Source organism: Pelophylax lessonae (assembly GCF_965119305.1).
Source record: "Pelophylax lessonae genome assembly, chromosome: 2".
Lineage (NCBI taxonomy): Eukaryota > Metazoa > Chordata > Amphibia > Anura > Ranidae > Pelophylax > Pelophylax lessonae.
In genome coordinates this window covers 392,090,873-392,116,816 of record NC_138769.1, presented here as the reverse complement: position 1 = coordinate 392,116,816, position 25,944 = coordinate 392,090,873, and the positions used below count along the sequence as shown (strand labels likewise).

The 25,944-nt window shown below is 45.1% G+C and overlaps 1 protein-coding gene across 3 annotated transcripts in view; it reads left to right on the top strand.

Moving 5' to 3' along the window:
• Positions 1-25,944, top strand: part of RPH3AL (rabphilin 3A like (without C2 domains)) — a 393,784-nt gene that overhangs the window by 177,594 nt on the left and 190,246 nt on the right. For all 3 annotated transcript variants that reach the window (XM_082245575.1, XM_082245576.1, XM_082245574.1), the window contains exon 3: positions 6,743-6,886. In XM_082245575.1, the coding sequence (XP_082101701.1) occupies positions 6,743-6,886 (144 nt within the window). The remainder of the gene's footprint in view (positions 1-6,742; positions 6,887-25,944) is intronic.

Sequence of the window (25,944 nt, the reverse complement as noted above, 5' to 3'; positions counted from 1 at the left end):
TGCAGCACACCGCCATTCAGCAGGCCGCCGCCATTTTTTCTTGCAGGATCGCACGAGCCGCCATTTTGGCGTAGCCTCGTGTCTCCAGCATGGGGGCGGCCATGTTTGAGGTGATCCTACACCTCGTGGAGCTTGGGGGAGGCGCCGGAAGGCGTGCAGAGGGGCGGAGCCGCCTCCTTTCTTCCTGGGCAGCCAGCCAAAAGACTTCCTGTTTGTCAAGACAGCGCTGTAAGCTGTTGCAGTTTAACTCTGAGCATCAAGTGGTGAGCCTGGGGATCTATCTCTCTCTCTCTCGATCGATAGGGATCCCTAGCAGGTAACACTAAGGGGCTTTTTTGTGGCGCCGGGGGTCAGAAAAGAAAAAAAAAAAAAAAAGTTTTTTTCTTTACTTTTGAATTATATTATCCAGGAAGTAACTGGAGTTATTATGGACCCTGCCACACATATTCCCCCACCTGTTTCCCTCGAGGGGGCCTCGGGACCCGCCGGTGCACAGAGTATAGAGTCATTTACAGCAATTTTGGAGTCTATGGTGGCTCGGGTGGAGGCGGCCTGTCAGGGACGGGGGTCAAGGAAGCGACCCCCGCCTACCCCTATACCATCTGACACCTCTGACTCAGATTCAGAGATGGTCACGGCAGTTGCAGGTTCCTCTGCAAGGGCTGTTATCCCAGGTAAAGCCCCCTCAGACAGTGAGGAGGACGCTTCTTCTCTTGCTATAATTCAGGAAGAAGCATTGGTGGACGCACTAGTTGTGGCAGTGCAAGAAACCTTAAAACTTGAGGCTTTACCGGCAGAGGCAACTGAAACAGAGAGGCCTTTTGGGACTAATAAGCCCATCAAGACGGCGAAGGCTTTTCCTGTACCTAAATGTTTTGGTAATCAGATTAAAGGAGAATGGGAGCATTCTAAACGTACCTTTACTATTTCCAAGCGTATTGCTAGACGCTATCCGTTTGAGGAATCCATCATTAAGAAATGGACGGTACCACCAGTCGTGGATCCGCCTATTTCCAGGCTGAATAAAGCCACGGTTATTCCAGTGGAGGACACTTCGTCCTTTAAGGATCCGGTGGATCAAAAGATAGAAGCAGAGTCCCGCACTATCTTTTCTCTGATAGGGTCAGCATTTAGACCAGTAATCGTTATTGGTCTAGTTTCCCAGACACTTACGGAATGGGCGAAAATGGTACGCCAAGATCTTAGGGGAAAAGATATTCCCCAGGAGACATCTGATTTGATGGAACAGATCATACAAGGGCTACGGTTTATCTGTGACGCAGCCTTGGACACTACTCCCTTATTAGGGCATGCATCTAAGTTAGCAGTGATCCTCAGACGTGTGCTGTGGTTAAAATGCTGGTCAGCTGACCTAGGTTCCAAAAAGACCTTGACCAATCTCCCCTTTCAGGGGAATCGTCTATTTGGAGCCAACCTAGATGAAATCATTAAGGATGCCACTGGGGGCAAGAGCACTTTTTTGCCACAGGCTGCAAAAGCTAAGGGACCTCGCAACAAGCGAGGACCTTTCTTTACCGCCCATAAAGGGCGCCCGGCTGGTACTAGCGGGAAAGGCAAGACTCCTCCAGGAGGGTTCAAGAAGGGGACCAACCCAGCCAAACCCGAAGCAAAGGAGTACACAGCCTGAAGGTGCGCCCCCACCCGGTTTCAGGGTGGGGGGACGTTTTCACCGGTATTCAGGACATTAGATCGAGCATCAACCACTACTACCGGTGCGATTCTTCCCTTCCAACATTTAAGTACCACAGGAAGCGGTAGTTACCGTTCCCTGAAAAGATCTTTTCCTTTACCTTTTCCTAAGATTAGTCCCGATACCTCACAGGAATCGGATCTGGTTGACCAGATAGGCCAAGCAGCCTCTAGTCGGGTGACTTCGGTCCCTGAGGTTCAACCAGAAAAGATCACCTTTCCTGATAACTATCAGGTATTTGATAAATGTGTGGGAACAGAAAACGACCAGACTTTCTCGGATGGTCGGGGCCAGATAGCTCTAGGGACGCCTGGTTCAGATCCAATCAGCGCCAGTGGTCCTAGAAATTCTAGGCTGGCCTCCTCAAGCCGGCCTGGCCGACTTGGACATGTTAGTCGCAGACGTTCCGTGGGAACTTCGTCTCAGGGAGTGTCTGTGGTCTCAAGGACCAATTTACCTTCGTGCTTTACAGTCGCTGGTTTTAATGGCCTGGCCATTGAGACCCAAGTACTGAAGGACAGAGGTTTGTCTACTTCAGTCATTCCTACCCTTATTAAAGCAAGGAAAGCGACTTCCAGCAAAGTCTATTATCACACGTGGAAGACTTATATTGCGTGGTGCGAATCTTTAGGATTTCCTCCACGTACCTATTCGGTGACTCGAATATTGGCTTTTTTGCAACAAGGGGTTGAGCAGAAGCTAGCCTTGAGCACCATCAAGGGTCAAGTTTCAGCATTAGCAATCTTCTTTCAGAAGCCTTTAGCTACCAAATCCTTGGTGCGGAATTTCATCCAGGGGGTGCGGCACCGGGCTCCTCCAGTCCGCGCGCCCTTACCGCCCTGGGATCTTAATTTGGTTTTGTCGGTTCTACAGAAACCTCCTTTTGAAAACACCAGGGAGATTCCCTTGCTTACTCTATCCCAGAAGGTGGCCTTCTTGGTTACTTCTGCTCGCAGGGTGTCAGAACTGGCTGCATTATCATGCCAGTCCCCATACCTAGTCATTCATAGGGATAAGGTAGTACTTCATCCTAAGCCATCTTTTCTTCCCAAGGTGGTTTCAGATTTTCATCTGAATGAAGATATTGTACTACCTTCCTTGTGTCCTCAGCCCAAGCATCATCGGGAACATGCGTTGCATTCCTTAGATGTGGTTCGGGCAATCAGGGTATACCTGAAATCTACGGAATCATTCCGTAAGACGGATTCACTTTTTGTGATCACGGATGGCCCCAGAAAGGGTTTGCCTGCATCTGCCGCGACCATTGCCAAATGGATTAGACAAACGGTGGTACAGGCTTATTCTATTAAGGGTCAGAGTCCTCCGTTCCCTGTTAGGGCGCACTCCACTCGAGCGCTCAGTACTTCCTGGGCCTTTCGCCATCAGGCGTCAGTGGTCCAGGTATGTAAGGCGGCCACCTGGTCGTCGGTACATACCTTTACAAAATTCTATAAAATTGATGTGACGGCATCGGCGGATGCCTCATTTGGCCGCAAGGTTTTGCAGGCCGCAATTTGAGGAGACCGGTGGTCTACCTCGAGGGTTTTTTTCTGTTTGAAAAAAAAAAAAAAAAAATTTTGTTTTCTCCTTTTTTGTTGAGTCTCATCATAAAGGATGAGCATTGTAAACTTCTAGTTGGCACCGGTTGGGCCTTCTAGATTGGGATTTGATTTCCATTTTCCCACCCCTCAGTTGTGATACTGCTCTGGGACGTCCCGAAGGTGGTGTATCACCGAGGACTACGTCTGTCGATGAGCGCTAGAGAAAAATGGATTTTTGTAAAATCTTACCGTAAAATCCTTTTCTCTTAGCTCATCGACAGACGTAGTCCCCGCCCCTCTGTTTTGGAGTTGGGTTGGGTTAAATTCTCTAAGCACTGCTTTTTCACATAACTGATTTGCTGAGGCAGAGAGAGAGAGGATATACCCTCTGGGACTGCCCCTAGGGTGTGGCCAGAGCTTTTTAATTTCCTGTCTAGTCCTGCTCCTGCGGAGGCAACATAACCCGAAGGTGGTGTATCACCGAGGACTACGTCTGTCGATGAGCTAAGAGAAAAGGATTTTACGGTAAGATTTTACAAAAATCCATTTTTTTTACCTTGTTGCATACTTTAATTTTGGAGAAGACCTCTTGTATGACGCATCAAACACTGAAGTTTTGTAAGTGTTTATGTAATAAAATTTCAGGAACTCAAAGCATGTAAGATAGTAAAACCTGAAAAACGAGCAACTTGAGACAGGTAGCAATATGTTCAGAAACAGAATAACAATGATAACCAGGCTTGAAAAAGAAAAGGTTTTCTGCCACTAAGCCTAGGTTCACACTGTGAACTGCATATGAACCACACAGGATTCCTGTGCAAATCGCATGCAATTCTGTGCGGTGCAATTTGAGCGCATTCATTTGGGATGACTCAAATCACACCACATCCGCATCAAAAAGGTGCAGGCTGCTTTTATTTATTTGCACTGGAACCGGATCACTTGGGTTATTTATACCCATGCCACCTGGTTAAGGCAAACCTGTGATCTGCTCTTGAGGTGTCGTTAACATTTCATTAACACCCATCGCAGATGGCAGAACACGCTGCACTTCAGAATCTTAGCATTTCCTGCACCGCATCAGTGTGAATCGGGGCTAAAGCTGAACTCAAGCTATGTAAATGGAGTAGCATACTGTGTATAAACCTGAGGAACAAGTAACTTGACATAGATAGCAATATAATCTAAAAGAACAGCAAAAGTAGCAGAGCTTAAAAAGGGAAATCTTATATAAAATTAAAATTGAGATCCGGCTAAATGCATAAATAAAACACAAATAGCTGATTTACCTGTCAAAGGATTTGTATTTCTGCTGATTTGATCCTGAAATTTAAACCACAATACAGACCTGGCCACCAAACGAGTTACCATATTTTTCTTAGATACAGCTAATCGGTACAGCTTGGTCACCTCCCTGCCCCAGACTGTGATTGAACAGTAAGGCTCCATGCACACCAGGTGGTTAGCCCTGGTGCATGGGGCTCTGTCATTTAGCTTTTTTTGGAGGGCACCCATGTCCTCTAGCATTCTAGGCATTCGTCCCTGGGCACATACTACTGTATTTTCTGGCGTATAAGACTACTTTTGAACCTCATAAAAATCCCCCAAAAATGGGAGGTCGTCTTATACGCCGAGTATAATATCTCCAAGGTAACCTAAGTATAATTATTACCGGTAGATCATGTAATAGGGGGGTCGTCTTATACGCCCAGTGGTCTTATATGCCGGAAAATACGGTACCCTAAATGTTCTAACCGCTAGGTGCACTGTGCAGCCTCAGGTAGCTGTCAGACTGTCATGAGTTTGACAAGCTACCAGCGCCCTGCTTGTGCATGAAACCTTTGCCTTCTGCCTAAAGTTAAACACTGGAGCCCCATGCATTTTGGCTACATGCCCAGTGTTCATGGGGTCTTAATGGCCATACACACTAAGATTTTCTGAAGACTTTTTTTCCTTCAGATTTACCTTTTCTATGTAGTGCAAGGGCCTGCCAGATTGCATACAAATTGAAAGTGTTTAGGTTTGACCTCATATTATCTGGTTATGGTAAATCTAAAGGAAAAAGTCTTCAGAAAATCTTATAGTGTGTATGGCCCATTAAGGAGCTGCAGCACACTGACAAGGTTACCCCCTGCTTCTTCCGCCTATCTGCTCCTTGCAGCACACTTGATTGGCTCCTAGTCTTAAGCTGGATACCTTCAAATATGAAGTGCAGGGGCCTGCCTGATTGCATACAAATTGAAAGTGTTTAGGTTTGACCTCATATTATAATGTTTTGGTAAATCTAAAGGAAAAAATCTAAAGAAAATTGGATAGTGTGTATCCAGCTTTACTTCTCCTGTTCCCAATCTGAATAATGCTATAAAGTGGATGAAAAGAAGTAGTTTTCCCGGATCACTTTCACTTTCAAGCCAGGAGTCGGCTGAACAAAACAGGCGCATGCTAATGGCTGCTAGTGCAGTCATCAGCTTGTGCTTAAGGGGTTCACTCTTTGGACGTACTTAATTTATCCAAAGAGCTGAACTAGAGAAGTTTAGGTTTAAAAAAAAAAACGCTCACCTAGGTGGATGCAGCATTGATTCGATGCTGCATCTGTCCCTCGCCGCTGCTAAGACTGAGTGATTAAAGACCACTGATCGCTCAGTTCCCAGTCTTGTCTGAGCAGAGAGCCTATGACTGTTAGTCACTGGCTCTCGGCTCGGCCCCTCCAGAGCTTACTGGAGCGCTGGGCTGGGAAGATGTAGGCGCAGCTGGCTTAGCCTCCAAGATCGCTGAAAGGCTGAGCCAGCTGCTGGTCCACACATGTGGGTGAATCCTGACTGGGTGGACCAGGCTTTGGCCTCCTGTAACCTACAGGAGAAGTAGGGCCAAAATTGCTTTGACCATACTTCTCAATGTAAAGAGCAAGGTTTAATACTACTGTAACTGGTGCTATCTCCAGCTGCATATACAGTACCTTTCTTTGCCCCCCTCTTCTGATCAGTTCAGTTGCTATGAGGCAGTAGAAGAAAGCTGTGTAAGCTTCATGTTGCACCTTGGAGCTTACACAGGGCTAAAGACCCCCTACCCACCTCCACTTGCCACAAGTCACCAGGCACCAGTGTCACATGGGAACAAGGGGAAGTTGGATGTTCCCAATGCCCAGAAATGTTCTGTACTTTTTCTTCAACTCTGGTGGCCAAATTGAGTGGTAAACATGAGTATGTGTAGCTGGGAAGGGCGAACGTTTGGTGGACCTGTGGGTTTGCACTGTAAACCTGACAGTCTCTAAATAAATTTATAGGGGGGATTTCTCAGCAATTAAGTGGCAATTTGCAGTGCAGGAGAGGCTTCATTAAATTTATTTTTTACAGATACCTAATTGACTGAGACTTTTTAAAAATGTGGCTGGGTCACTTTAAAAACTGCAATGATCTGCAACTAGCACATTGACAGGAAATAAATAGTAAAAGCATGAAGTTTGTTCTTATTATATTTATTTAACTTGCAGGTTGCACACCGGTTGGTCCGTTCACACCTACCGAACAGACAAGCAAAGAAAGAATCAGTGTTTGAACCCAACTGAAATAGAATCAATCTTGGATGTTATCAGAAGAGCTGAAAAAGTAGACACTCTGGAGCAGCAGAGAATTGGGTATGTCTGAGTATTCCAAAGGTAATAGGTCACTGCCGTAAAAATATTCCAAATATGCTCACAAATTGATTGACACACTGGTGTCTTACACTTCTTGGGATTGACAATAGTACATTTCTGTGCCTGGGCCGCAGTCATGACATAAAGGTCTTGCTCTTCATGTTCGATTTTCCATGTATTTACTTTGAAGAGAAAACAGCAGGAGGACATGCTTTCCATATGCTATAGCAGGCGGACTTCAGTACAAAAAGAGGAAAAAGCAAAAAGACCAGTTTAAGAATTCAGCCTTTCAGCATCCACCCATAAATTTATAATCATATAATCGCTATGCTGTGAATATCACTATTTTACTACATTGCTACATAAAAGGTTGTATGCTTTAACATGGAAGACCATAATATACAGACAGGCTAGAGTTAAAGGGACAAGTCACCAAAAAGTGATATTTCAAGCTCAACTCCCCTCACTTCTTCTTAGGAAAACTCTCCAGTATGGGGACACGCTGCAACAAAACTATATATTTACCAGTAAAACGCAAACGGATTAAATTCTTGTATAGTTTATTAGAACTGTCTGTGTCTTCTACGCTGGTGACAACTACTGCATTCATTTCATTTCCTGCTGTCATAGGAACAGGAAGTGAGGGGAAACCCTTCCAGTAGAGCCTAGATGGCAACACTGTAGTTAGGCTTTCAGTTATGATATAAACACTAAAAAGTTAAAATGGTGGATACAGACATCAAAAGAGTGTTTTTAATAGTAAGATGCATTTACTTGCTGATCCCTGATTATTTGCTCTAAATTATATTTATAACATATGTCTAAATGCTGTATCATGCAAAACATTTTCTTTTCTTTATTTTTACATCTCTTTTTTTCCCCCCAATAACTGTTAGCCTATATCTTTCACTCAGTTTTTTGTTTTCTTTGGTTATGGGTGGATTTTCTTTTTTTTTTTTTTTTTGTTTAATTACTTCTGTGTTTGTCAGTTGTAGCTATATAATGCCTAACCAATTCTGGGGAAAAAAGCCGCAAAGAGAATGTCTTGATTTTTCTCATAGCAGTAACATGTCTAATTGTGCCATCTCCTGGTCAAAAAGTAAATTTCATGTGAAGATTTCTGTGCGGTTTAGCTTAATCAGGTGTTAGTGAAGCCATATACATGGTATGATACTGTTTAAGCAATACTTTCTTTAACATCAATATTTTGTAAAAATCTGTTGCCAACATGTTAATTACTTAGCCATTACATGTTAATTACTTACATTTTGTCTTTGCTAATATTTAAAAAAAAGGCATAGAAATTAAATCAGAAAATATTTTACATGCTTTTCTTGCTATAACTGGAATCGTACAACCAGTTCAAAGTCTGAATATGTTTGTGCCAGTATGCATCCCATCCACTGCATGATGCTGATGAATATAATGGCATACATAAAGCAGGGTTGGGGGTTGGGGGGGGGGGGTATGTCTTCTGCCTTGGAGGCATCATGTATACAGTTCACAGTAAATCCCCCTCCATCGTGGGGGTTATAATCCGGACCCACCTGCGAAAAGTGAAAATCCGCAAAATAGAAAGACCCCATTTAAATACACTCTAGGCATGTTTTTATAACTTTCACTGTACTTTTAAAAGCATTTTAAGGTCTTTAAACACACTTTTAAAACAATAGAAACACATTTAAACACATAAAAGATACTGAGAGACACAGCAAGAGCAATGGAAAACCCCAAAATATTTAATTAACAATGATTTAATTAGGAAAAATAATATTAATAGGTCTACAAAAAAAAAAAAAAAAACTCAATATACCGGGACCGCAAAAACTGAACCGCGATAGAACGGGGGTTTACTGTATAGTGTTTATGGGTGTAAAAATGCATGCATCGATCAGAAAGAGATCACACCAGTTTAACCCGCATTTGAGGTGTGCCAGAAAAAAAGACTTTGCTGTCCAAAACGAACATTAGAGCAGGATTACAGTTTGCACCTGAACACATTAACAAAGACCAGACCTTCCAGAACAATATACTGTGGACTGTTGAATCAAAGATGGAGCTGTTTGAACGCTATAGATATGTCTTACACATACAGGAGACAGCATTTCAGAAGAAAAACTTTGTACTATCTGTGATGCATGGTAGTGGAAATGTTAGGGTTTGGGGTTGCTTAGCTCCTTTAGGACCTTGATTGCTTGGAAATTTGTACTTTGTAAGGGAATTTTCCTTTTAGCTTAATGAATGTAGTAAAAATGCACTTTGTAAAGAATATCCACTTGGGTACAAGAAAAATAATAAAACCGTATTTTTGCTTGCATATGATGGGATGATGGAAATAATCAGAGCTTCACCTCATTCACTGAAAATTGCAAATCATTTTTGCCTTTAGTAAATCATACCTATAGTCTAGTCAACTATGAATTCTCCATCATATCAGAAGTGCTTGATGAGAATATAAGGCTATCTGTCCATCTTCAAGCTGTTGCCAGAAAAGGATCCTTCAACACAATAATTATCAGAAGCACACTAGCAAATCCACCAAGGAATAGCCCAAAAAGAAGTAATGAAAGGAAGGTTGGGTGGCCATGTCAAAGCCCTGATTTAAATGCCATTGTAATGTTGTCAGGCAGGAGTGGGGGGGGGGGGTTTGAAATAGGCAGTTAATGCACATCAACCCACAAACCTCTTGCAATGGAAAGTAATCTTGAATGGAGGAGTGATCAAAAATGTTGATGGGGGTGGCTGGTGGGTTGTTGTGCAAAGTAATTTCTGCTAGGGAAGGCAGTACCATCATCTAGAGACATGGGTGTACTTTACTGCACCATTACCCCTGTAGATATTTTTGTTGAATAAATGATTGAAAACGCAGATTTTTTCTTGTGTTTTTATATAGGGGTGTCACCTTTTTCTGAAGACGCTGTTCGAGTAAAAAGATTGTGTTTGCCTGTTCAAAGTTAATATACTGTGTTAGAGTGTATGTGTGTATATATATATATATATATATATATATATATATATTTATTTTTTTATATACAGTGCCTAGCGAAAGTATTCGCCCCCCTTGAACTTTTCGACCTTTTGCCACATCTCAGGCTTCAAACATAAAGATATAAAACTGTAATTTTTTGTGAAGAATCAACAACAAGTGGGACACAGTCATGAAGTGGAACGAAATTTATTGGATATTTCAAACTTTAACAAATAAAAAACTGAAAAATTGGGCGTGCAAAATTATTCAGCCCCTTTAAGTTAATACTTTGTATCGCCACCTTTTGCTGCGATTACAGCTGTAAGTCGCTTGGGGTATGTCTCTATCAGTTTTGCCCATTCCTCCTTGCAAAACAGCTCGAGCTCAGTGAGGTTGGATGGAGAGCGTTTGTGAACAGCATTTTTCAGTTCTTTCCACAGATTCTCAATTGAATTCAGGTCTGGACTTTGACTTGGCCATTCTAACACCTGGATATGTTTATTTGTGAACCATTCCATTGTAGATTTTGCTTTATGTTTTGGATCATTGTCTTGTTGGAAGACAAATCTCCGTCCCAGTCTCAGGTCTTTTGCAGACTCCATCAGGTTTTCTTCCAGAATGGTCCTGTATTTGGCTCCATCTATCTTCCCATCAATTTTAACCATCTTCCCTGTTCCTGCTGAAGAAAAGCAGGCCCAAACCATGATGCTGCCATCACCATGTTTGACAGTGGGGATGGTGTGTTCAGGGTGATGAGCTGTGTTGCTTTTACGCCAAGCATAACGTTTTGCATTGTTGCCAAAAAGTTAGATTTTGGTTTCATCTGACCAGAGCACCTTCTTCCACATGTTTGGTGTGTCTCCCAGGTGGCTTGTGGCAAACTTTAAACAACACTTTTTATGGATATCTTTAAGAAATGGCTTTCTTCTTGCCACTCTTCCATAAAGGCCAGATTTGTGCAGTATACGACTGATTGTTGTCCTATGGACAGAGTCTCCCACCTCAGCTGTAGATCTCTGCAGTTCATCCAGAGTGATCATGGGCCTCTTGGCTGCATCTCTCATCAGTCTTCTCCTTGTATGAGCTGAAAGTTTAGAGGGACAGCCAGGTCTTCGTAGATTTGCAGTGGTCTGATACTCCTTCCATTTCAATATTATCGCTTGCACAGTGCTCCTTGGGATGTTTAAAGCTTCGTAAATCTTTTTTTGTATCCAAATCCGGCTTTAAACGTCTCCACAACAGTATCTCGGACCTGCCTGGTGTGTTCCTTGTTCTTCATGATGCTCTCTGCATTTTAAACAGACCTCTGAGACTATCACAGTGCAGGGGCATTTATACGGAGACTTGATTACACACAGGTGGATTCTATTTATCATCATTAGTCATTTAGCTCAACATTGGATCATTCACAGATCCTCACTGAACTTCTGGAGAGAGTTTGCTGCACTGAAAGTAAAGGGGCTGAATAATTTTGCACGCCCAATTTTTCAGTTTTTTATTTGTTAACAAAGTTTGAAATATCCAATAAATTTCGTTCCACTTCATGATTGTGTCCCACTTGTTGTTGATTCTTCACAAAAAATTACAGTTTTATATCTTTGTTTGAAGCCTGAAATATGGGAAAAGGTCGCAAAGTTCAAGGGGGCCGAATACTTTCGCAAGGCACTGTGTGTGTATATATATATATATATATATATATATATATATATATATATATATATATATATATACAAACCCGATTCCAAAAAGTTGGGACACTGTACAAATTGTGAATAAAAACAGAATGCAATGATGTGGAAGTTTCAAATTTCAATATTTTATTCAGAATACAACATAGATGACATATCAAATGTTTAAACTGAGAAAATGTATGATTTTAAGGGAAAAATAAGTTGATTTTAGATTTCATGGCATCAACACATCTCAAAAAAGTTGGGACAAGGCCATGTTTACTACTGTGTGGCATCCCCTCTTCTTTTTATAACAGTCTGCATATGTCTGGGGACTGAGGAGACAAGTTGCTCAAGTTTAGGAATAGGAATTTTGTCCCATTCTTGTCTAATACAGGCTTCTATTTGCTCAACTGTCTTAGGTCTTCTTTGTCGCATCTTCCTCTTTATGATGCGCCAAATGTTTTCTATGGGTGAAAGATCTGGACTGCAGGCTGGCCATTTCAGTACCCGGATCCTTCTTCTACGCAGCCATGATGTTGTAATTGATGCAGTATGTGGTCTGGCATTGTCATGTTGGAAAACGCAAGGTCTTCCCTGAAATAGACGACGTCTGGATGGGAGCATATGTTTTAGAACTTGGATATACCTTTCAGCATTGATGGTGCCTTTCCAGATGTGTAAGCTGTCCATGCCACACACATTCATGCAACCCCATACCATCAGAGATGCAGGCTTCTGAACTGGGCGCTGATAACAACTTGGGTTGTCCTTGTCCTCTTTAGTCCGGATGACATGGGGCCCCAGTTTTCCACAAAGAACTTCAAATTTTGATTCGTCTGACCACAGAACAGTTTTCCACTTTGCCACAGTCCATTTTAAATGAGCCTTGGCCCAGAGAAAACGCCTGCGCTTTTGGATCATGTTTAGATATGGCTTCTTTTTTGGCCTATAGAGTTTTAGACGGCAACGCTGAATGGCACGGTGGATTGTGTTCACCGACCATGTTTTCTGGAAGTATTCCTAAGCCCATATTGCGATTTCCATTACAGTAGCATTCCTGTATGTGATGCAGTGCCGTCTAAGGGCCACGAAGATCATGGGCATCCAGTATGGTTTTCCGGCCTTGGCCCTTATGCACAGAGATTGTTCCAGATTCTCTGAATCTTTGGATGATATTATGTACTGTAGAGGGTGATAACTCCAAACTCTTTCAAATTTTTCTCTTGGAAACTCCTTTCTGATATTGCTCCACTATTTTTCGCCGCAGCATTGGGGGAATTGGTGATCCTCTGCCCATCTTGACTTCGGAGAGACACTGCCACTCTGAGAGGCTCTTTTATACACAATCATGTTGCCAATTTTCTGGCCTCTAATTGCTACCTGTCCCAACTTTTTTGGAATGTGTAGCTCTCATGAAATCCAAAATGAGCCAATATTTGGCATGACATTTCAAAATGTCTCACTTTCAACATTTGATGTTATCTATATTTTATATTGTGAATAAAATATAAGATTATGAGATTTGTAAATTAGTCCATTTCTTTTTCACAATTTGTACAGTGTCCCAACTTTTTTGGATTTGTGTTTTTATATATATATATATATATATATATATATATATATATATATATATACACACACAGTATCTCACAAAAGTGAGGACACCCCTCACGTTTTTGTAAATATTTTGTTATATCTTTTTGTAGCAGATTTTGCAGGCATTGGGCCTGAGGTGGGTCGGGTCTGCCATGGTCACCGGTAACACCTTCAGCCCATTTAAGCTGAATACCCAAGTGTGAGGTTTGTGTCAAAGACCATTCCACCGTCTTTGGTTTGTTTTGTTTATTTTATATTGGGGATGGGAGAAGCGAATGAGTGAGATACTCCTTTGGCTCAACTAGGTACAAAATGGGACACTTGAAGAAAAAAGCCTTTCAGCGCTGTCTTGACGCCGGCTGGGTGCCGACCAATGCTTGTTGGCGCTTGAAAAACACTGACTTGCTGTACTGTACTTGAAACTTGACTTCTGACCCTCTGGTTAGCTCAAAGTCCAGGACTGTACTGAGAACTGACTTCTGACACTCTGATTAGCTAAAAAGTCCTGAACACTGCTCCCTCCAGTCCTTCCTGACTGAGGTAGCTTCTGCTGCTGCAACTCTAAACACTGCACACTGTACACTGAACACTTCAGGGCGCAACTGCTGGCACCCCCTCTACACTTTAGGGTCCACACACTGGCACCCCCTTTACTCTTCAGGGTCCACACACTGGCACCCACTTGTACACTTCAGGGCCCAATCTCTGGCACCCCCGCTACACTTCAGGGTCAACACTGGTACCCCTTGTACACTTGCTTCCTGCACCGGCTAGCTAGCTCCCAGATCCCTCTGACCTTCTCTGGAGTGGCCCCCTCTCACTTAGCAGACCCCCAGGGGCAGTTTGCAGTACTCACAAACTGGGAATGCTTTCCTGAAACTCGACCCCTCTCAGCTTTGCTGGTCTTCGGCACACCGAATCCTCTCTGCAGCTCAGCTCAGCCCTTTGTCCCCTCAGGCAAGCCGCCTGGGACACCTAATTCCTCTGACAGGAGAAGAGACAGCCGTACTCTCCCTCCTGGGACTCTGCTTTCCGCCAAAGACCTGCGTCATGTGCTCCCCTTGAACTTATACCCACTCCCAGAATGCTTTTCGGCAGAATCTGTCTTTCTGGGGTAGATACAGGCCTAAGTGAGCGATTGGCTGGGTTTCCTCCACTGCCCAATGAGAACCCTCTCATTGAGTACAGTGGGGAGACTCCCCAGTCTCAACAGCCACACCTGGAAGACATGACAGACCAGCTGAAAATCATGGCCCTGCTGGTAAGCAGACAAGGCCCACTATACTTTACCTAGCAACTACCTTGTAGGGTGCTACATCTTCATGTGACAACACTGAAGAAATGACACTTTGCTACAATGTAAAGTAGTGAGTGTACAGCTTGTATAACAGTGTAAATTTGCTGTCCCCTCAAAATAATTCAACACACAGCAATTAGTGTCTAAACCACTGGCAATAAAAGTGAGTGAATTATGTGTGAATAACCTTTAATAGGAAAGGTTATCTATAGCGCTTGCTTAATATTGAAACTAACAAATAAGGTGCATATAGTACAAGTATGGTTCAATATTAGATATTGGTGCTTCAAAGTAAAGTGCATAAATGTTTTCTGCAATTATGGTTCAAAACAAATACTCTACCAAAATGAATACAAATATATATATATCTCCAATGATATACGTTTCTGGTCTTAATGCCATAAGGCAAATAAGACCCATTTGTTCCGGTGAGTGAGCCATTTTATTATTAGCCACGGTGGAATAAGGAGTGACACCAAATCCGATTGGGAAGCCTGACACGGAGCACCTGCACTTTATCTCTTGTATTGCACAGAGATATATGTTTTTTGAACAATCTCACAAGAAGTCACTTTTTATATATATATATATATATATATATATATATGAACTGTGTGAAGCACTTATGAGACTTTTACACGTCTCATGCACTTTATATGAACTTGAGCTGTTGCACTTATGAAATAACTTTATTTACATTGTGCACTTTATATTGAATTGTTATAACCCAACACTTCATTGGATATATATATATTTTTTTGTATTCATTTTGGTAGAGTATTTGTTTTGAATCATAATTGCATTGTTTTGCACAAAACATTTATGCGCTTTACTTTGAAGCACCAATATGTAATATTGAACCATAGTTGTACTATATGCACCTTATTTGCTAGTTTCAGTATTAAGCAAGCGCTGTAGGTAACCTTTCCTATTAAGGTTATTCACACGTAATTCACTTGCACTTTACTATAACAGCTGCAACTTCCCCTTTAGCTTAATAAGGCCCATTGGCCCGGGGGATATACCAACAGTATATCGTACCTACAATAAAAGTGAGTACACCCCTAAATTAAAATGTCCAAATTGGGCCAAATTAACCATTTTCCCTCCCCAGTGTCATGTGACTTGTTAGTGTTACAAGGTCCCTGATATAATTGGGGAGCAGGTGTGTTAAATTTGGAGTTATCACTCTCATACTGGTCACGGGAAGTTCAACATGGCACCTCATGGCAAAGAACTCCCTGAGAATCTGAAAAAAAGAACTGTTGCTCAACATAAAAGATGGCCTAGGCTATAAGAAGATTGCCAAGACCCTGAAACTGAGCAGCAGCATGGTGGCCAAGACCATACAGCGGTTTAACAGAACAGGTTCCACTCAGAACAGGCCTCGCCATGGTCGACCCAAAAAGTTGAGTGCACGTGCTCAGCGTCATATCCCGAGGTTGTCTTTGGGAAATAGATGTATGAGTGCTGCAAGCATTGCTGCAGGGGTTGAAGGGGTGGAGGGTCAGCCTGTCAGTACTCCAGACCTGTCACATACCTGGTAGGTAGAGCCTGAATGTGCGGAGGAAGGCCTCTCTTACACCTCTGACTCAGAGCCCCTGATAGAGTAAACAGGAAGCGCAGAGTGCAGAGTCGCACGAGTGCCGGTGGACGTGCAGGCTGCAGGACTGCTGGTAGCGTAGAGTTCCAGACGGAGGCAGGTGTCCTGGGAGTAGTTGGATCAATGCAGCAGCTAGAGAGCCTCGAGGTATACTGGAAGGTAAGCAGAGTCAGACAAGCCGGGTCATACACAGAGAGATCAGATCAGGTACAAGTGGAGAGACTGGAGAATGGTCAAAGGACAAGCCGGGGTCGGTGCAGGCAGAGAACTGGAGTAGTCAAAGGCAAGCCGGGTCAAGATCTCAGGAGCAACACAGGTAACAGGAAGCAGGACTGGCACGGAACGCTGTAGACGAGACAGCACTGATCCTGGGAGCAGATCTAGCTTAAATAGGCCTCTTGATGCTTAACTGTCATCAGGTGCGCAGCACACTCAATTCACATGCTGGGGCTTTCACATTTGGCAAATAGCCAATTAGCTTTGGGAAATTCAAGGGGCAGGGCCTTGCCTGCGATTGCCAACTTGTCTCCTGGCAGGACCTTCCTGACATGGCCCCCTCCCAATGGGCAGCCTCTGGATGCCCAACTGGGCCATCTTATCCGGATGGGACCGTTTAAACGTCTGAAGGAGTCTTCTGGCGTGGATGTTATTTTCGGGTTCCCAAGAATTGTCCTCAGGGCCATATCCCTTCCATTTGATCAGGAACTGGATTTGGTTACCTCTTTTCCTGCAGTCCATAATTGCCTCAATTTCATATTCCTCTTCTCCCCCTACTATTGTTGGCTCGGGTGGGCCAGAGTTTCGTTCCGGGAAGGGGTTGGGAGAGGCAGGTTTCAGAAGGGTCACATGAAAGACCGGGTGGATCCTAAAGGAGGCTGGTAATTCCAATTCGTAAGCCACATTATTGATCCTTCTCTTTACAGGGAATGGCCCCACAAACTTAGGTCCCAGTTTCCTTGATGGACATGCTAATTTTAAGTTGGTGGTGGATAACCACACTTGATCGCCAGGTTCCAGAATTAATTCGCCACGCTTTTTCCTATCAAACATTCTTTTGTTGTACTCCTGTGCCTTGGCTATTGTTTCCTGTAGTAGCTTGTTGTTGGTTTCCAGGAAGGTTACGGTTTCTAGCACAGCTGGTACAGAGCTTTCCGTGATAGTGCTGGGTAGAAAGGATGGGTGGAAGCCATAGTTGGCAAAGAATGGGGATTGTTTGGTAGCAGAGTGGTTGGAATTGTTGTAGGCAAATTCAGCTAGAGGAAGTAATGATATCCAGTCATCTTGGGAAAAGGAAGAAAAGCAGCGCAGGTATTGCTCCAGGGTTTGGTTGGTCCTTTCCGTCTGGCCATTAGTTTGGGGGTGATAGGCCGAAGAGAAGGATAGGTCAATTTCCAGGGTTCTTGAGAGGGCTTTCCAAAACCTTGAGGTGAATTGAACCCCTCGATCAGATACAATGTTAGCTGGGATTCCATGGAGCCTCACTATCTCCTTGATAAAAATCCGTGCTGTCTCTAGAGCAGATGGTGTGCCTTTCATAGGAAGAAAATGTGCCATTTTGGACAGCAGATCAACGACTACATAAATGGTTGTGTACCCTTCTGAAGGAGGGAGTTCCACAATGAAATCCATTGAGATCATTCTCCATGGTCTGTCCGGGATTGGCAGTGGTTGAAGCAGACCCCATGCTTTGGTCCTGTTACCCTTGTTTCGGGCACAAGTGTTGCATGTCTCCACATACTTTCTGCAGTCCTTATCCAGATGAGGCCACCAGAAGGTACGCTGGACCAGCTCAATTGTCTTACTAGCTCCAAAGTGACCTGCTAATGCGTGGTCGTGGCATAAGCTTAAGACAGGGACACGTACTTCTTCTGGGACAAAGATTTTGTCTTGATGCCATAAAAGTCCATTCCTTACTTGCAAGGGTGTTTCGGAAGAAGCAGAGACTCCTACTGAAGCTTGCCTGATTTGGGAGAAGATGTCCTCTTGCAATAAGAGAAAGTTTCCAGAGGAAAGAATGGTGTCAGGAAGCTCTATTTCCTCAGGTTCACCAAACATGCGGGAAAGAGCGTCGGGTTTAGTATTCTTCGACCCAGGCCTGAAGGTTATGTGGAAGGAAAATCTTGAAAAGAACAATGCCCACCGGGCTTGACGTGGTCTCAGACGTTTTGCTGTCCTCAAGTACTCAAGATTCTTATGGTCTGTAAAAATTAGTATGGGGTGAGCTGCCCCTTCCAAGAGATATCTCCATTCCTCTAGTGCAGCCTTTATTGCAAGAAGTTCACGGTCCCCTACGTCATAATTCTTTTCTGCCGATGACAGTTTACGAGAAAAGAATGCAACTGGGTGCAGAAGGGCTTTGGCCCCCCGGCGTTGAGAGAGTACTGCTCCTACTGCCGATTCAGATGCGTCAACCTCCAACACGTATGGTAAGGTTGGATCGGGATGTTTAAGAATAGGTGCAGATGTGAACAGTTGCTTAAGAGTCTCGAAAGCGGATTGAGCTTCAGGAGTCCAGGAAAACCGATTGCTATGCTTGGTCAACTGTGTGATGGGAGAAATGATGGCCGAGAACCCCTTTACGAATTTTCTGTAGAAGTTTGCGAATCCTACAAAGCGTTGTACTCCCTTCTTATCTGTGGGAGCTGGCCAATCCAGAATGGCTGTGACCTTTTGAGGATCCATCTTTATACCCTCTGTGGAGATTATTAATCCCAGGAACTGGATGCTTTGGCGCTCAAACTCACATTTCTCTGGTTTGGCGTACAGGCCATGTTGTCGGAGGCGGGTCAGCACCTTTCTTACGTGTCCTTGGTGAATTTCTAAAGAAGGGGAAAAGATCAAAATATCGTCCAAGTAGACGATGACAAAGAGATCCAGAAAGTCCCTAAAAATGTCATTGACAAAATGCTGGAATGTGGCAGGGGCATTACATAGGCCAAAAGGCATCACCAGGTACTCAAAATGCCCGAATCGGGTACGAAATGCCGTCTTCCACTCATCCCCAGCTCGTATGCGGACCAGATTGTATGCCCCTCGGAGATCCAGCTTTGTAAAGATTGTGGCCGACCTGAGTCTTTGAAAAAGTTCGGGTACCAAAGGTAGGGGGTACCTGTTCTTGACCGTGACTTTGTTAAGTTCACGATAGTCAACTCAAGGTCGGAGAGAATGATCTTTTTTTTCCACAAAAAAGATGCCTGCTCCAGCTGGAGAGGTTGATGGGCGAATGAACCCTTTCTTTAGGCTCTCATCAATGTAGTCCTTGAGAGCTAGGAGTTCCAGTTCAGATAAGGGGAAGATTCGTCCAAAAGGCACCTCGGCCCCTGGGAGTAGCTCAATGGGGCAATCATAGGATCTATGAGGGGGGAGAGTTTCTGCTCCTTTTTTACTGAAAACGTCTGAAAAGTCCAGGTACGTGGTAGGGACAGATTTGCAAACCTCAGGGTCTGTATCCATATATAACAAGGCTGATGGGGAACATGGTGGTCCTGGCATGCAATGTTGTTTGCAGTAGGGTGATTTAAACTGGATCTCCTGTGTAATCCAATCAATGTGAGGGTTGTGTGCCTGCAGCCAAGGCATGCCAAGGATAATTGGGAACAGAGGTGAGGCTATGACATCCAAACGTAAGAGTTCCTGGTGGTTGGAAGTGGTGGTGACAGGTAAAGGGCTGGTCTCTTGAGAAACAAGTCCAGATTTGATGGTGGACCCATCTGCCAGATGAACAGAAAGCTTCTGGGCCTTGGACTGTAAGGGTATCCGGTGTACAGCGGCAAAGGATAAGTCTATGAAGCAGCTGCAGGCCCCGGAATCAATTATAGCCGGTACTTGAATAGTTCCTCCTGGAAGCTGTAACAGAAGAGAGAGAACCAGATGAGAAGAACCGTTTGGCAGGGCTGGGGACTTGGGAGAAGAGATAGACAACCACTTACAGAGTTTGGCTGGGCAATTTCTCACATAGTGGCCTGGTTCCCCACAGTAAAGGCACAGATTGTTCTGTCGCCTGCGTTGTCGTTCCTCGTTGGTAAGCGAAGGACGGAGTAGGACAAGCTGCATGGGTTCAGGCACATCCTGAGCAGGTGCTGAGGGTTCAAAAGAAGCCGGGCCTGGTGAGTTGGCTACACGAGGCAACATCCACACGGGACGATATGGTCCGGCAGATCTCTCCGCCCTGCGTTCTCTCAATCTCCGATCAATCTGGATGGATAACTTTATGAGATCGTCCAGCGAGTGTGGGACCCCAACTCTGGCTAGCTCATCCTTTAGGGCTTCTGAAAGGCCCATGCGGAACTGGTAGCGGAGTGCCGCATCATTCCAATTTGTGTCTGTACTCCAACGCCTGAAATCGGAAACATATTCCTCGACCGCTCTGTGGCCTTGCTGGAGGGAATGAAGTGCGGCTTCTGCAGTGGTATTTCGCTGAGGGTCTTCATAGATCTGGGCCATGTCGCTGAAGAAAGAGGACAGGGTGTCCAGTGAAGAGGCTTTCTGCTCTAGAAGACGATGAGCCCATGCTTGGGGTTCCCCCTGCAGCAGGGAGATGACAAACCCAACTTTCGTGGTCTCCAGAGAGAAGGTGCGGGGCTGTAAGGCACAATAAAGTTCGCAAGCGGTGCAGAAAGCCCTGAACTTGCTGCGATCACCCGAGAATCTTTCGGGGGTAGGTACTCTGGGCTCCGGGGGGAGAATCACAACTGTGGATGGTGCAGAGTTCCCAGCAGAAGGTGAGGACGCAGCATTAGAAGCTGTGGATGGTGTTGACAGCGTCTGAACACGTTCCTCCAACCGTGTATAACCTTCCTGCAGGCTCTTGACGGCCTGTGTGAGGCCGGCCAGGTGTAGGCATAATTCATCCAGGGGAGAGGTTCCCCGCTCAGGCTCAGACATGGCTGTCTCGTACTGTCACGTACCTGGTAGGTAGAGCCTGAATGTGCGGAGGAAGGCCTCTCTTACACCTCTGACTCAGAGCCCCTGATAGAGTAAACAGGAAGCGCAGAGTGCAGAGTCGCACGAGTGCCGGTGGACGTGCAGGCTGCAGGACTGCTGGTAGCGTAGAGTTCCAGACGGAGGCAGGTGTCCTGGGAGTAGTTGGATCAATGCAGCAGCTAGAGAGCCTCGAGGTATACTGGAAGGTAAGCAGAGTCAGACAAGCCGGGTCATACACAGAGAGATCAGATCAGGTACAAGTGGAGAGACTGGAGAATGGTCAAAGGACAAGCCGGGGTCGGTGCAGGCAGAGAACTGGAGTAGTCAAAGGCAAGCCGGGTCAAGATCTCAGGAGCAACACAGGTAACAGGAAGCAGGACTGGCACGGAACGCTGTAGACGAGACAGCACTGATCCTGGGAGCAGATCTAGCTTAAATAGGCCTCTTGATGCTTAACTGTCATCAGGTGCGCAGCACACTCAATTCACATGCTGGGGCTTTCACATTTGGCAAATAGCCAATTAGCTTTGGGAAATTCAAGGGGCAGGGCCTTGCCTGCGATTGCCAACTTGTCTCCTGGCAGGACCTTCCTGACAAGACCATATGCCGCACACTGCATCAAATTGGTCTGCATGGCTGTCATCCCAGAAAGAAGCCTCTTCAAAAGATGATGCACAAGAAAGCCAGCAAACATTTTGCTGAAGACAAGCAGACTAAGGACATGGATTACTGGAACCATGTCCTGTGGTCTGATGAGATCAAGATCAATCAGGTGAGGAGTAGTGTTGAGCGAACACGGACTGTATTATTCGGGTTCGTACCGAATAATTGGATTTTTGTTACCCGAACACGGACCCGAAAACTTTACTGTATGTTCGGGTTTAAAATCCGTGTTCGGTCATTTTATTTCCTGTTTTGTATGTAATGGCACGATTTTAATGGCGGGCTTTCAACAGCCAATCAACAAGCGTTTAACTGGTGTGCCTTTAAGCCATCCCAGCCATGCCTACTAATGTTTTAGTAGCTGTGATTGGCCATCTGAAGCATGTGACCATGTCTTTATAAGTTCGAGACCCAGCGCGCTGCGTCATTCTGCTGTAGTATTAGGGAGAGAGCACACATCATACGTGCTGGCTGCTGATTAGGGACAGACAGTGATTCTGTGAAAAATTGTGTCCGAAAAGAATGCAGGAACAGGTCGGAGTGCAGACAGGGAAAGTTATTAGAGCATTTTAGGGAGAGGCTGGAGCGATTAGGCAGGGACAGTCTACATCGATTTTGCTGTGTGGGGGGTGGTGCAGTGAACGATCTTTTTGAGCATTTTAGGGACAGGCTGGAGATTAGGCAGGGACAGTCTACATCGATTTTGCTGTGTGGGGGGTGGCGCAGTGAACAATCTTTTTGCCCTCACTTGAGGCCACTGAGGAGGAGGAGGGAGAAAAAAAAATCTATTTTTATCAGTCAGTTGTGTGCAGCGTTCATCAGCTATATTGTACTACAAGTTAAAGGGGATTTTTTTTCTCCCTTCATAGCCTGCTTGCTGCAGTGCTGACTCTGAGCTGACTGTGACATAAGACACTGCTGTGTTCACATGTGCTATTGAGTGATTTTCAATTTTATACACTTTTTTTCTATTCCACTATTCAATATACACCCTTTTGGGTTAAAAAAAAATTAAATTGTGGCATAGTCTGTACTAATCTATTTAAAAATTACAAACTTAAAGGGGAATTTTCTTTTTTTTTCCCTTCATAGCCTGCTGCAGAGCTGACCGTGACATAAAACATAAGACACTGCTGTGTTCATATGTGCTATTGAATCACCAATTTTATATCATATATTTTTTATTCCGCTATTCAATCTACACCCTTTGGGGTAAAAAGAATTAAATTGCGGCATAGTCTGTATCGGTACGTGTGAGATACACCTTTCCAATTTTTGGGGTGCATCTTACACCACCGAGGATTGCAGGGTGCTTCAGTTTGCCTCCTGTTCCGAACTCCTACTCCTCATCCTTCCTTTAGGGTACAAAAAATAGTAATCGGTGCCTAGTCTGTGTTTGTACGTGTGAGATACACCGTTTTATAAATTTTTTCCTATTCCGCTATTCAATATACACCCTTTTGGAGTGTAAAAAATTAAATTACGGCATAGTCTGTATCGGTACGTGTGAGATACACCTTTTAAATTTGTTTGGCGCATCTTCTTCCACCGCCGAGGATTGCAGGGCGCTTCAGTTTGCCTCCTGTTCCGAACTCCTCCTACTCCTCTTCCTCATCCTCATCCTCCCTTTAGGGTACAAAAATTGTAATCGGGGCCTAGTCTGTGTTTGTACGTGTGAGATACACCATTTTATAAAAAATGTTCTATTCCGCTATTCAATATACACCCTTTTGGGGAGAAAAAAATTAAATTACGGCATAGTCTGTATCGGTATGTGTGAGATACACCTTTTAAATTTGTTTGGTGCATCTCCTTCCACCGCCAAGGATTGCAGGGCGCTTCAGTTTGCCTCCTGTTCCGAACTCCTCCAACTCCTCTTCCTCATCCTCCCTTTAGGGTACAAAAAATTGTAATCGGGGCCTAGTCTGTGTTTGTACGTGTGAGATACACCATTTTATATCCTTTTTTCTATTCCGCTATTCAATATACACCCTTTTGGGGTGAAAAAAATAAAATTGCGGCATACTTTGCATATTTAACTGTGAGATACACCCGTTGTATTTGTATACTGTTTTTCTATTCCGCTATTCAATAAACACCCTTTTGGGGTAAAAAAAATTAAATTGCAGCATAGTTTGCATATTTGACTGTGAGATACACCCGTGCGATACTGTTGTTGTTTTGTTCCGCTATTCAATAAACACCTTTCTAGGGCAAGATCATAAATTACAGAAATATGAGGAGACCTTCAAATAGGGGCCGTGGCCTGGGTCGTGGTGCTGCTGGTAGAGCTCCTGTTGCAAGGAGAGGACGTGGTCGATCTGTGCCAGCTACATGCACAAGTGAAACACCTTCCTCAAGTGTGAGTAGGCGACAGAACCTGCAGCAGTATTTGGTAGGGCATCATGCGCCTCTACAAGTGTTGAGGCCAGAAGAAGTAGAGGCAATAGTAGATTGGTTTGCTGCTGACAGTGCCTCCAGTTCCTTCACATTGTCTCCCACCCAGTCTACTGCAGAAAGGTCAGAGTTGGCACCTGCAGCCGATGTCCAACCGTCTTTCACCTCACCCCCTTGCAAATCAGGCAAGCAGTCTGAGCCCCAAGTCATGCAGCAGTCTCTTCTTCTTTTTGATGACTCTGTCAGCAGGGTTTCCCAGGGCCATCCACCTAGCCCTGCCCCAGAAGTAGAAGAGATCGAGTGCAGCGATGCCCAACCACTTATTTCTCAAGATGACTACATGGAAGGACCATCGCAGCACGTCTCCGATGATGACGAAACGCAGGTGCCAACTGCTGCGGCACTCAGAATTGTGGAGACCGACAAGGAGGGCAGGGGTGAAGACTGGGTGGAAGATGATGTGGAGGACGATGAGGTCCTCAACCCCACATGGAATGAAGGTCATGCAGGTGACCTGAGTAGTTTGGAGAAAGAGGCGGTGGTTGCACAGAGCCACCAGCACAGCAGAAGAGGGAGCAGGGTGCAGAAGCGGAGCGGCCGTGCCCTAGACACTACGCCTGCTACTGCCCAACGCAGCAAGGGGCGAAGCGCACCAAAGCCAGCTCAAAGGAGTTCTCTAGCGTGGAAGTTCTGTGCAATCAGAGCCTGAAGCGAGGCATACACCTTCTCAACCTGAGCACAACCTGCATGATCAGGCATCTAAGTGCAAAGCATGAGCTGCAGTGGAGTAGACACCTTCAAAACCAAGAAAGGTCTCTGGCTCCTCCTGCTTCCTCTTCTGCTGCAGTCTCGGCCTCTTCATCCACCTCTGTAGTGATACCGGCACCTGCCACCCCGCAAACAGACGATCTGTCAGCAACACCACCACCTGGGTCACCAACCATCTCCTCAATGTCCCGTGGAAGCGTTCAGCTTTCCATCTCCCAAACACTTCAGAGGAAGAGGAAGTACCCCCCTACCCACCCGCGATCCCTGGCCCTGAATGCCAGCATTTCAAAATTCTTGGCCTTTGAAATGCTGTCATTCCGTCTGGTGGAGACGCACAGTTTTAAAAGCCTGATGTCGGGGGCTGTCCCACAGTACGTCGTGCCCAGCCGCCACTACTTTTTCAGGCAAGCCATCCCTTCCCTGCACAACCAAGTGGGGGAAAAAATCAGATGTGCACTGCGCAACGCCATCTGTGCCAAGGTCCACCTAACTACCGATACGTGGACCAGTAAGCACGGTCAGGGGCGTTATATCTCCCTAACGGCACACTGGGTAAATGCAGTGGCGGATGGGCCTGAGGCGGATAGCAATTTGGCGCATGTCCTTCCACCACCGAGGATTGCAGGGCGCTTCAGTTTGCCTCCTGTTCCTAACTCCTCCTACTCCGCTTCCTCATCCTCTACCGCCTCCTCATCCGGTCAGCGTAACACCTTCACCAGCAACTTCAGCACAGCCAGGGGTAAACGACAGCAGGCAGTTTTAAAACTTGCCTGTTTGGGGGAAAAACCACACACCGCGCAGGAGTTGTGGAGGAGCATGGAACAGCAGACAAATGAGTGGTTGCTGCCAGCAAGCCTCAAGCCCGGCCTGGTGGTGTGCGATAACAGGCGAAATCTCATAGCAGCTCTGGGCCTAGCTGGTTTGACGCACATCCCTTGCCTGGTGCATGTGCTGAATTTGGTGGTGCAGAGGTTCCTTAAAATTACCCCGATATGTCAGAGCTGCTGCAGAAAGTGCGGGCCGTCTGTGCACACTTTCGGAGTTCTCACACTGCTGCTGCTCGCCTGTCAGTGCTGCAGCGTAACTTCGGCCTTCCCGCTCACCGCCTCATATGTGACGTGCCCACAAGGTGGAACTCCACCTTGCACATGCTGGAAAGACTGTGCGAGC